Source organism: Chiloscyllium plagiosum, chromosome 24 (assembly GCF_004010195.1).
Source record: "Chiloscyllium plagiosum isolate BGI_BamShark_2017 chromosome 24, ASM401019v2, whole genome shotgun sequence".
NCBI classification, from domain to species: domain Eukaryota; kingdom Metazoa; phylum Chordata; class Chondrichthyes; order Orectolobiformes; family Hemiscylliidae; genus Chiloscyllium; species Chiloscyllium plagiosum.
This window is the reverse complement of record NC_057733.1, coordinates 52,552,686-52,565,202: the sequence shown is the minus strand read 5'-3', so window position 1 is coordinate 52,565,202 and position 12,517 is coordinate 52,552,686. Positions and strand designations below refer to the sequence as shown.

The window sequence follows — 12,517 nt, the reverse complement described above, 5'->3', positions numbered from 1 at the left end:
TGTTCCTTGATGCTGTCCAGTGTGCCATCTACAGGCTGCTGTTCAGGAGCAAGATCTCAAAACTGTCTCAGTTCCAGCAGAAAATCATAGGGTCCCTACAGTGCAGAATGAAGTGCATCCCTACATGTATGCTGACAACAACCAGCTGTGATTCACCACCACTTACCTCAACCACCTTAATGTTTCTGAGCTGTCAGGTTGCTTGGTCCACATTAGGTACTGGACAAGTGGAAATTTCTTCCAGCTAAACATCAGGAAGACAATACTCCACTGAAGGCCTCCAATACCATCCGTCTCCATGGCAACCACCAGGAGATGAGTTGGATTCTCCTCTAGGTCACCCTGAAATGAGGAGCTGCCCACATATATTTGTGCCATCCCATTGGCTATCTTTTTCCACCTCCTGTGCAGTGCCTAACTCTCTCTGTGCCTCAGTTCAACATTTTGCCCATGCCTTTTTATTACCTTTTGCCTTAGCTACTCAGTTAACTCTGAGCCACCCACTCACATTCAACTTTCCCTAAACTTGTGGTCATCCAAACCCTGCTACCCATGCCTTCAAACCACTGTGATCACCCCCACTCATTTAAGGGATGTGGGTGTCGCTGCTAGGCCAGTGTTTATGGCCCATCCCTAATTGTGTTTGAAAAGGTGATGAGGTGCTGTACTCCACAATGATTGCAGCCTGTGTAGTGTAGGGACACCCAGAGTGCTGTTGGAAGGGGAGTTCCAGGGCTGAGTATATCTGCATTTGGAGAGGCACAGAGTATTTGTGGATTGTCAGTGTCAATTTATTTAGAGAAGATCTTGTTTGACAAACTTGATTGATTCTTTTTGGAGGTGGTGACCAGGAGTGTTGATGAGAGTCTGCCTGGACTTTAACAAGGTTTTTAATAAGGACTCTCATGACAGACTGGTCAAAAACAGAGTCCATGCAATCCAAGGCAGAGGGAAATATTGGATTTAAAATTGGCTGAGCGGCAGGAAACTGAGGGTGATGGTAGAAGGATGTTTTTGTGACCAGGAAGCCTATTTTCGGTGGAACTCCACAGGGCTTCGTGCTGCAGCCCTTGCTGCTTGTGATGTACATTACTAATTTGGACATAGTTGTAGAGAGCATGATCAAGATGTTCATAGATGACACAGAAGTCAACAGGGGAGTAAATCGTGAGCAGGATGGCCATAAACTGCAAGAGGACATTGACAGACTGGTCAGCTGAGCAGAACAGTGGCAAATAGAATTCAACCCCGAAAGTGTGAGGCTTGGAAAGGGCTAACAAGAGAAGGTACTGGGTACTATGAATGTTAGGACCTTGGGATGTACTGAAGGTCAGAGGGACCTTGGTGTTCATGTCCTTAGGTCCCTGAAGGTAGAAGAACACCCAGATAAGATGGTTAAGAAGGCATAAAGGATACAGGGAGAAAGTGATGACTAGAGATGCTAGAGATTAGAGTTGAAGAGTGTGATGCTGGAAAAGCACAGCCAGTCAGGCAGCATCCGAGGATCAGGACAGTTGACATTTCAAGTAGAAGCTGAAAATGTGCTGCTGAAAAAGCGCAGCAGGTCAGGCAGCATCCAAGGAGCAGGAGAATCGCCATTTCGGGCTCATGCCCTTCTTCAGGGCTCATGCCCGAAATGTCGATTCTTCTGCTCCTTGGATGCTGCCTGACCTGCTGCGCTTTTCCAGCAACACATTTTCAGCTCTGATCTCCAGCATCTGCAGTCCTCACTTTCTTCATTTCAAGCAGAAGCTCTGATGAAGAGCTTTCCAGCACCACATTTTGTGAGCAGGGAGGTTATGCTGGGACTGGATGGTCGTAGTTGGAGTAATGCATTGCATTATTGGAAGGATGCGACTGTACTAGAGAGGGTGCAGAGGAGGTTTATCAGGATGTTGCCTGACTGGAGGGTCTGAACTATGCAGAAAGATTGTAGAGGCTGGAATGGTTTTTTGTGAAACAGTGAAGGTTGAGTGAGGAACCGATAGTGGTATACAAGATTATGACGGTCACAGATAAAAGAGAGATCAACAACCAGGTGCACAGATTTAACGTCAGAGGAGGGTTAACAAAAAAAAAACAATCTGAGGGTACGGGAGATCTGAAACTCACTGCCTGATGGGATGTTTGAGTCAGAACTTTATGTAATGTGTGAGCAGGATTTAGATATTCACTGGCACTGTCTTAGCATCCACAGCTATGGGCCATGAGCTGGAAAGTATAGTCAGATCTCTGTTGATACATTGGGCAGAATTGTCTCTTTCTGTGCTGTAGAAGTCTGAGTCTGTTGGGATTTTTACCCAGTAACAGTGAAACAGTGATGATATGTACGGCACGGTGGCTCAGTGGTTAGCACTGCTGCCTCACAGCGCCAGAGACCCGGGTTCAATTCCAGGCGACTGTCTGCATGGGTTTCCTCCGGGTGCTCCGGTTTCCTCCCACAGTCCAAAAGATGTGCAGGTCAGGTGAATTGGCCATGCTAAATTGCCCGTAGTGTTAGGTAAGGGGTAAATGTAGGGGTATGGGTGGGTTGCGCTTCGACGGGTCGGTGTGGACTTGTTGGGCCGAAGGGCCTGTTTCCACACTGTAAGTAATCTAACCTAATATCTCCAAGTCAGGATGGCATGTGACTTAGAAGGGAAGTTGCAGGTGGCTGCATCCCTGTGTACTGTGATTTAATAGTTCTCAACATTGTTTTCAAATTCATCCATGGTCTTACTCCTCCCATCTCTTTGCTTTTCTCCAGCCCAGCAATCCTTGGATAGCTATAGTTTTCTGTATCTGATCACTTGTGATTTCCTGTTTTTTATTGCTCCACTGCTGATGACCAAGCCTTGAAGTTACCATGGTCCTGAGCACCTGGTGTTCCCCTTCTGGACTACTGCTTGCCTTCCTTCTGTAAGAGACAAAAAAGAACTGCAGATGCTGGAATCCAGGGTAGACAGGCAGGAGGCTGGAAGAACACAGCAAGCCAGGCAGCGTCAGGAGGTGGAGAAGTCAACGTTTCGGGTGTAACCCTTCTTCTGGACTGGGGATGGGTGTAGGGGGAGCTGCCGGTAAAGGGGTGGGGGGGTGCAGAGTGGTGAGGTGGAGATAAGTGAAGAGACAGGTAGAGGGTATGACCTGGTTAGTCAATGGGAGGAATGAATCCTGTTAGTGGCTTCCAGGAAGGATCAGTGGGAGGGGGAGGAGCTGGGAAGGGAGTCAAGTGATGGGAAGGGAGGTTATTTAAAATTGGAGAACTCATTGTTGAATCCTCCAGGCTTTGGGTTGCCCAGGCAGAAGATGAGGTGTTATAAGACGCTTCTTAAAATCTGTTGGAACAAGCTTTTGTCATCACTTTATGATGCTCAGTGACAACTTAGTTTCAAATGCTTCTGTAAAACACCTTGGGCCATTGTACTATGTTAAAAATGCATTTTAAATGGCATAAACATATGTAAAAGTTTTTGGTGCTTCTGCTGCTCTTGGAAAGTCGGCCAAATGTCAGAGGCTTCTAATGGCTGGTCATTCCCAAGTGTACACTTTGGTGAAGTCGCCCACTCCCACCAATCACAAAGTGATGCATTAACGTGAGAAGTTTTAGACAGAGAACTTTTTATAAGACAACTTTGATCTTGGCAAACAGAAGTTTAGTGGCAGGCTCTGATTTTTAATGTTACGGTTCTTGTTCGATTTATAATCAGTAATTTGTTTCATAAATTAGATTGTCTTTCGTCCTTTTTATGTTTGCTTTCTGTTATTCATTTTCTGGTTTCCATTCCTATCCATCTCAATCTTGATAAAATTGTGCAAAATATTGAAGTTTTCTGAATAGCCTGGATAGTGGTGACCATTAGCAGTTAACTTCTTAATGCTATTTGGGCATATCCTGAGGTTACAAGTCTAGTTGTCTATCTGGGTTAACACCACTTGTGTGACTCTTGTCGAATACAGTTTTATACTGCTCACGTGAAACACCTTGAGCCAGTTTATTATGTCCGGGATCTAATGGGCATATCCATTCTCTGACTTCAGTTTCCAGCAATCGAGGCTGCACTGTGTAAGCAGTTTCGTGTGAGAGCTATCAAGGAACTTGGATACAGGACAGTGTCCAGTCTAGTGAAGATGGTGCAACACCAAACCAAGTCACACACTGAACATAACAACCTACAAAGCTTGGTGCTGTATGAAACTGCACTATTTTTTGAAGAATCCAGGTGAGGTCCTGGGAAATGAAGTTTATTGTGCCCAAAGAATTGCTGTGACCTCTTCTTTAAGAAATATTATTTGGCTTTGATTAATAAAAAAATAATAATTTTGTCTTTAAAGTCATAGCAATAGCAGTTCTGTCGGGCTCCTTGGGGATCTGAGTGAGGAACAGGCTTTGTCATGTCTGTTGAATGCTCCTTTGTTGGAAGATCTTGCAGAATGGTCACAATGGGAAACAATATTTGAAGCACAGCACGGTTCACTCAAGGACTTCATCGAAAGGCATTGTGGCAAGAAAGCAGCTCACCTTAGTTTGGAAAGTAGGTACTTCTTTAATTGTATTTAAAAACTATTCAGTTTTTCTCTGTTTCTGATTATGATATAATTATGAGCATTGAGCCAGAACACCATCTCTGTTTGACTAAATGTTAATGTTCTCTTTGAGGAATTATTGTACTCTTAGATGTTTGGTGCATACCTGATAGTCAAAACGATTGGTGCCCACAACTCAACTCTTTTCAGTTGGAAGGGGAATTATAGTAAGGTTGAATGCTGGGAGGTAATGTATCAATTTATATCACAAGGCTGCAGTTTTCTAATCCGCACTAAACTCCTTGCAAGGTCATATTATTTATCTTGCTATTCCTGATTGGAAAAACATTTAAAAAGCTGGAAGGTCAGGCAGCATCTGGGGAGAAGGGAATTGAGTTTGCAATTTTCATCTTGGAGGCAGGATGCTAGTTGCAAAATCTCCTGATGCACTATTTTGCTGTGGGGCAGGAGCACAGTCGAGTTTAAGCTTGCTGCCTCCAGAGGCAGTTTGGAAGTGGATATTGCCAAAGCAGGCTGCTTAGAAGGCCCACCTTGGTTCTCCGAGACTTCAGCACGTGTTGCTCAGTCCTCAGGCTCCTTCACATTCTCATGTAATTTCACGGCACCATGACCCTCATGTTGCCCATGAATCAAAACCTGCAATCCATTCTAAAAGATGAAAGACTTAACAGCAATCTAAGTTTGTTCAAGATATCGCATCAGTTGTATGACATTATGATCTTTTTCTATAAATTCTTTGTCCTATGATCCTACTCCACTAGCTACCTGAGAAAGGAGCAGTGCTCAGAAAGCTAGTGCTTCCAAATAAACCTGTTGGACTATAACCCGGTGTCGTGTGATTTTTAACTTTGTCCACCCCAGTCCAACACTGGCATCTCCACATCATGTATAAGATTGGGTTGCTACAAACTGGCTTTCTCACTGATGTGAATTTTGTTTTTGGCGAAGGAAATGCAGATTTCTGCTGATTGTTAGTGAGCTGTATTAACATCTTTAAGAAGCTTCAGTCATCTTGGTTTGATTAATTGCGTTCAATGAACTTTCTTGCAGTCTCTGTTTTTATGATTCCATTGATATAATTTCCTTTCTGTTTGATTAATCTTTGGCAAAGCTCTTCTTTAAAATGGAAATAGTAATGCCAGTTTGTCCTTTTATGCACTTCTTGTCAACATCATGCAGCAAATAATCAAATTTGAATTCAGTATCCTGTTGAAAGAATCTAAAGCACTGAGAATCTGTCTGCCTATCCTCTGTTTGGCACAGACACTGAAGCTACTGTGGCACTAACCTGAAGGTCTGATTAGGGATAGTCAGCATGGCTTTGTGTGTGGGAAATCATATCTCACAAACCTGATTGAGTGTTTTGAGGAAATAACCAAAAATATTGATGAGGGCAGAGCTGTAAACGTTGTCTATATGGACTTCAGTAAATCCTTTGATAAAGTTTCACATGGTAGGCTAATTAGTAAAGTTGGATCACGTGGGATTCAGGGTGAGCTTGCCAATTGGATACAAAGTGGGCTTGACATAGGAGATGGAGGGTGGTGGTGGAGGGTTGTTTCTCATACTGGAGGCCTGTGACCAACTGTATTCCAAAGGGATCAGTACTGGATCCATTTTTGTTTGTTATTTATGTAAATGATTTGGATGAGAATATAGAAAGCAGGGTTAGTATATTTGTGGTTTTCACCAACATTGGTGATATAGTGGGCAGTGAAGAAGTTCACCTAAGATTAGAAACAGATCTTGATGAATTGATCACTGCACTGGGGAACGGCAGATGAAGTTTAATTTGGATAAATGTGGGGTATGGCATTATAGTAAAACAAATAAGGGCAGGATTTATACAGTTAACGATAGGGCCCTGGAGAGTGTTGTAGAATAGAGAGACCTAGGAGTTCAGGTATATAAGTCTTTGAAATTTATGTCACAGTTAAGAAGGTGTTTAGCATATTTGCCTTCATGCTTAGACCTTTTAGTACAGCAATTTGAATGTCATGTTGAGGTTGTACAGAATGTTGGTGAGGCCTCTTCTGGAATATTGTGTGCCTTTCTGGTTGCCCTGTTATAGGAAGGATATTATTAGATTGGAGAAGGTTCAGAAAAGACTTACCAGGAATGTTGCCGGGAATGGAGGGTTTGAGTTATAAAACTTGCCTGAATAGGCTGGGATTTCTTTCACTGGAGCACAGGAGGTTGAGGAGTGACCTTGTAGATTTTTATAAAATCATGAGGGGCATTGATAAGGTGAATACTAAAGGTCTTTTTCCTAGGGTGGGAGAGTTCAAAACTAGGGGGCATAGTTTTAAAGTGAGTGGAGAAGGTTTTTAAAAAAGACACGAGGGACCACTTTTTTATGCAGAGGGTGATTCGTGTGTGGAACAAACTGCCAGAGGAAATGGTGGATGCAGGTACAGTTATAACATTTAGAAGACATTTGGATAAGTACATGAATAAGAAAAGTTTGAAGGTATATAGGCCAAATGCAGGCAGGTGAGACTAGTTTAGTTTGGGAACATGGTTGGCATGGACTAATTGGACTGAAGGGTGTGTTTCCAAGCTCGATAACTCTATGAATCAATGAGGCAATTTACCTTTGCCCTAGTCAAAGTCCTTCTCCACCGACAGCACTTAAAGCAAATTAAGTGTTTATTCATTGCATTACAGTCAGATCATACCATGCATGAAATGTTTATTGTATCTCTTTGCATGGTGACTGCATTTGGAAGTAAATTACGCATGAAGCTAATTAGGAAATAAGACATTGAGAATGCACTTTCTTTTGCAGGTTCAGCTGTGCTCAATGACCTGGTTGCCATAGAAATAAAACCAGGTGTACTACTGCGACTCACCACAGAAACAAACCCTGAGCTCTTTGCTCAAGCCGTCACCCTACATGACCCTGTGGGGACAGCAGGGCATTTGGTTTCCATTGTGGCCGCGGATGGATTAAGGAATGCTCCCTTGGCATTACTAGCTAATCATGTGGAAACTGCTCTGGCAGCGTGTGGAGGATTAGAAGGTGAGGTTGCTTTGGTTCAGCAGCACATTGAAATTTAAAATTATACTGCCGATAAACTGTTCAATGTACACTGAGTACTTCCAATGGCTTGAACTCCATTTTTGTCTTGCTTAGGGATTAAGCGCTTCGTAAATGACCCACAAAAATGTATTGTCTCATTTCTCATATTAAGATGATTGCTTTAGGAGCAAGTAAGTCTGAACATGATTTTCTTTCAAACGCTGATGTACCGCGTTATGCCCCAAGTTCAGATGTTCTTGGGTTATAGTTGCCATATGATATTTTCCTCTCACCAGCATTTCTTTACGTCCCTACTAAAGTATATACAGGCTATTCATTGTCTTCCATGGGTTTAAAAACAAATCAGAGTAACAACAAAGCAAAAAAAATTAAGCTTAAAAGCTAGCATGTGCCGAAGACATTTCCATTTAGGCTAGAAATGGAGTGCATGATTCAAAACCTTATCATGTCTCACTGTGGTAGTGTGCTGAAATTAAAGCTCCGCTCGACTCGGAGTTGTCACAAAAGTTAAAGGTTTTAAAATAAGTCACAAAACTCCCCAATTTATTTGATTGTCAGATCTAGGCTGACAAAGCATGGATAGGATTTAGAGTCATAGAGATGTACAGCACGGAAACAAACCCTTCTGTCCAACTCGTCCATGCCAACCCGATAGCCTAAATTCATCATGTTCCATTTGGATGAGAATTTGGCTCATATCCCTCTAAACTCTACCTATTCATATACCCATCCAGATCCCTTTTAAATGTTGTCATTGTACCAGCGTCCACCACTTCCTCTGGCAGCTCATTCTATACACGTACCACCCTTTGCGTGACAAAGTTGTCCCTTAGATCCTTTTTAAATCTCGTCCCTCTCACCTTAATCCTATGCCCTCTGGTTTTGGACTCTGGTACTCTGGGGTAAAGACTTTGGCTATTTACCCTATCCAGGCCCCTCTTGATTTTGTAAACATCTAGAAGGTCACCCCTCAGCCTCCAACACTTAAGGGAAAACAGCCCCAGCCTATTCAGCCTCTCCCTTTAGCTCTCCAACCCTGGCAGCATAATTATAAATATTTTCTGAATCCTTTCAAGTTTCACAACATCCTTCCAATAGGAGGAACGCCAGAATTGGATGCCGTATTTCAAAAGTAGCCAAACCAATGCCCTGTACAACTGCAACATGAACTCCCAACACCTGTATTCAATGCACTGATCAATAAAGGCAGGTTTCTGTCCAGAACAAGAATTGCTATTTCTTACAAATAATGAGATTCTAACGGAATGAGGTAAGTAAATGAGGTAACAGTTATAAACAGTCAGCATCTAACATTACAAATTAGAGCGCTAATTTCCTTAACCACACATGGAAAAATAGGTTTGGGTGAAGGAAACCTGGGAGATTGTTCAGTGGTTCCTATTCACAGGATGCTGAGATAATTCTTATGCTGGTTAGAATGTTGCATTTCAGTCTTTTTTCAGATACTTCTTTGGGTTTGTAAGGGACATGAGATAGCTCGTTCACAGACTAAAAGGTCTCCAACGTATCAGTTAAAAGCAACAACTTATTCCAACTGCTGAAGGAAAGATGACCTGGTTTTCTTTAGCTTTAACATGGGTTTAATCTGTACAGAATTGAGACACATCTCCTGTGCTGCTGAGATCAGATCTCTCCCTCTGTCTTGTTCCCAGCTCCAAGCTGGTAATTTTTCTGAGAAACAATCTCATGATTGTTGGCAGGCAAAGTGCTTTGTCATTGGTAATTGGTCACTAGTCCATAGACCAATGAACTCTTTGATGCCACCCAGCTGTATCTGAATACAGAACTCCTCGGCTCCCATTCTTCGGCAGCTCCTTCAGTTTCAGCTTGTTCCAGCAGCTGATGAGACACTGCTTGCTATGAGGGTCAGTGACTTGTTTTTCAAAACATGCAGCCATCCTTTAAAACGCCGGTTTCTAAAACAATTCTTCCTCATTTCAGTCCACAATTTTAAAAAGCTCAACAATAAAAAGACACAGTCTTTACAATCTATTTATAATTCAAGGTCACACTAACAAAGCAAGATATCAAATATTTAATTTTTATTTGGATGTGACTATCCCTGTATTTGCTGCCCTGCTGTAATATGTCCTTGAACTGAGTGGCTTGCTCGTCAACCTCATTGCTGTGGGTCTGGAATCACATGTAGACCAGATCAGGTGAGATGGCAGATTTCCTTTGCTAACAGACATTAGTGAAACAGAATTTTTTTTTCTATAATAATCAACAATAGCTCCAAAGGCATCATTACAAATTCATTTCCACATATTGTTAGTATGTAAAGTGATGGAAGGTGTCAGCAAAAGCGCTTTCAAGTAGCACCTGCTCAGCAATGACCAGTTTGGGTTCCACCAGAGTCACTCAGCTCCCAACCTCATTACAGCCTTGGTTCCAACATTGGCAAAAGAGCTGAATTCCAGAAATGACTACCCTTGACGTTAAGCCCTCATTTAACTGAGTGTGAATGAGTTCTAGCAAAAACAGACTGAATGGAACTTGAGAAAAACTGTCTGTTTGTTGAAGGAAGATGGTTGTGGCTATTGGAGGTCAGTCAACTCAGCTCCAGGAGACCTCTGCAGGATTTCCTCAGGATAGTGTCCTAGTCCCAACCGTTTCAACTGCTTCATCAATGACCTTCCCTCCATCACAAGGTCAGAACTGGGGTGTCCACTGATGATTGCACATTTTTCAGCCTCAAGATACTGTAGCATTCCGTGTCTAAATGTGATCGGTTGGGTGATCTAAATACGATCTCCCTCAAAAGAGAATCTAACCATTGCCCATTAACATTCAATTGCATCACCATCACTAAATCCTCCATTATCAACATCCTAGGTGTTACCATTGATATGAAACTGAACTAGACAAGCTGTGCAGTATTGTGACTACAAAAGTAGCTCTGAGACGACACATCCTGTAGCAAGTAACTCATCTCCTGACTCCCCAAAGCCTGTCCAAAATCTACAAGACTCAAAGCAGGAATGTGCAGTCTTCTGGATTACTATTCCATGTCAGCTATGCTAACTTATAAAGTTTGACTGTCAAATTTTCAATCAAGCTAGGACTAATAAAGTAAAAACCTTTCTTCCATGTTGATTATAAGAATCCGCTCTTCAGTACAAATTCTGTTGATCAATTAAAACATACAAATATAGAAAATAGGCATAGCAGTAGGCCGTTGAGCCCTTTGAGGGTGCTTTGCCATTCAGTATGATCATGGCTGATCATTCAACTCTGTACCCTGTTCCTGTTTTCACCCCATATCCATTGATCACTTTAGCTCCAAAAACTATATCTGACAATTTCGAAAATCTGCCATCAAAATGGCAGCAGCCCACAAAGGATCTCAGTAGCTTGAATCCTTGGAAAGAGCTGGAGGGAAATGGTGGGCAAGTAGAATTGAGTAACAGATCAGCCATTGAATAATAGAATGGAGGACATGGATTGAGGGCTGAATGGTCTTCTCCTATGAAATTATGGATTATGTACCTACGCAAGTCAGTTTCAGTAGAATTTTACTTTACAACAGATCTGGTCTTGTCCTGACATGGTGCAGGAGAAATCAACATGTGCAAATGGGAAACCTTTCATTCAGGAAAATAAATTTGTCTTGGATTTGATTGGTTAGAAACTCCTAGATCTAGAAACAACTTGGAGATTTCAGGCTTTGCCATCAGAGAATTGAATGAAACATTAAACTGAGTCGATGTTGAACTGTATTATTCATGGATGCTTTCCATTTTAAATAGTGATGGAAAAGGATAGACCAGATCTAAAAGTTGAAATTCTAAATTGGAGAAAGGCCAATTTTGAAGGCTAGAAAATGGGAAGCTTTCAGAAATGAGATAACGAGAGTCCAAAGAAACTATATTCCTGTTAGGGTGATAGGAAAGGCTGGTAGGTATAGGGAATGCTGGACGACTAAAGAAATTGAGAGTTTGGTTAAGAAAAAGAAGGAAGCATGTGTAAGGTGTAGACAGGATAGATCGAGTGAATCCTTAGAGTATAAAGGCAGTAGGAGTATACTTAACAGGGAAATCAGGAGGGCAAAAAGGGGACATGAAATAGCTTTGGCAAATAGAGTTAGGGAGAATCCAAAGGGTTTTTACAAATACATTAAGGACAAAGGGATAACTAGGGAGAAAATAAGACCCCTCAAAAATCAGCAAGGCGGCCTTTGTGTGGAGCCACAGAAAATGGGGAAGATACTAAACGAGTATTTAGCATCAGTATTTACTGTGGAAAAGGATATGGAAGATATAGAAAGTAGCTAAATAGATGGTGACACCTTGCAAAATGTCCATATTACAGAGGAAGAAGTGCTGGATGTCTTGAAATGGCTAAAAGTGGATAAATCCCCAGGACCTGATCAGGTGTACCCAAGAACTCTGTGGGAAGCTAGAGAAGTAATTGCTGGGCCTCTTGCTGAGATATTTGTATCATCGATAGTCACAGGTGAGGTGCAGAAAGACTAGATGTTGTCTAACGTGGTGCCACTGTTTAAGAAGGGTGGTAAGAACAAGCCAGGGAATTATAGACCGCTGAGCCTGACGTCGGGGGTGAGCAAGTTGTTGGAGGGAATCCTGAGGGACAGGATGTACATGTATTTGGAAAGGCAAGGACTGATTAGGGATAGTCAACATAGCTTTGTGCGTGGGAAATGATGTCTCACAAACTTGATTGAAATTTTTGAAGAAGTAACAAAGAGGATTGATGAGGGCAGAGCGGTAGATATGATCAATATGGACTTCAGTAAGGTGTTCGACAAGGTTCCCCATGGGAGACTGATAAGCAAGGTTAGATCTCACGGAATAAAGGGAGAACTAGCCATTTGGATACAGAACTGGCTCAAAGGTAGAAGACAGAGGGTGGTGGTGGAGGGTTGTTTTTCAGACTGGAGGCCTGTGACCAGTGGAGTGCCACAAGGAT

The 12,517-nt window shown here is 42.2% G+C and overlaps 1 protein-coding gene across 6 annotated transcripts in view; it reads left to right on the top strand.

The window, feature by feature from the left end:
• Positions 1-12,517, top strand: part of wu:fj29h11 (protein NO VEIN) — a 154,611-nt gene that overhangs the window by 56,278 nt on the left and 85,816 nt on the right. For all 6 annotated transcript variants that reach the window (XM_043715132.1, XM_043715131.1, XM_043715130.1 and 3 more), the window contains 3 exons: positions 4,018-4,199; positions 4,312-4,511; positions 7,313-7,546. In XM_043715132.1, coding sequence (XP_043571067.1) covers positions 4,018-4,199; positions 4,312-4,511; positions 7,313-7,546 — 616 coding nt within the window. The remainder of the gene's footprint in view (positions 1-4,017; positions 4,200-4,311; positions 4,512-7,312; positions 7,547-12,517) is intronic.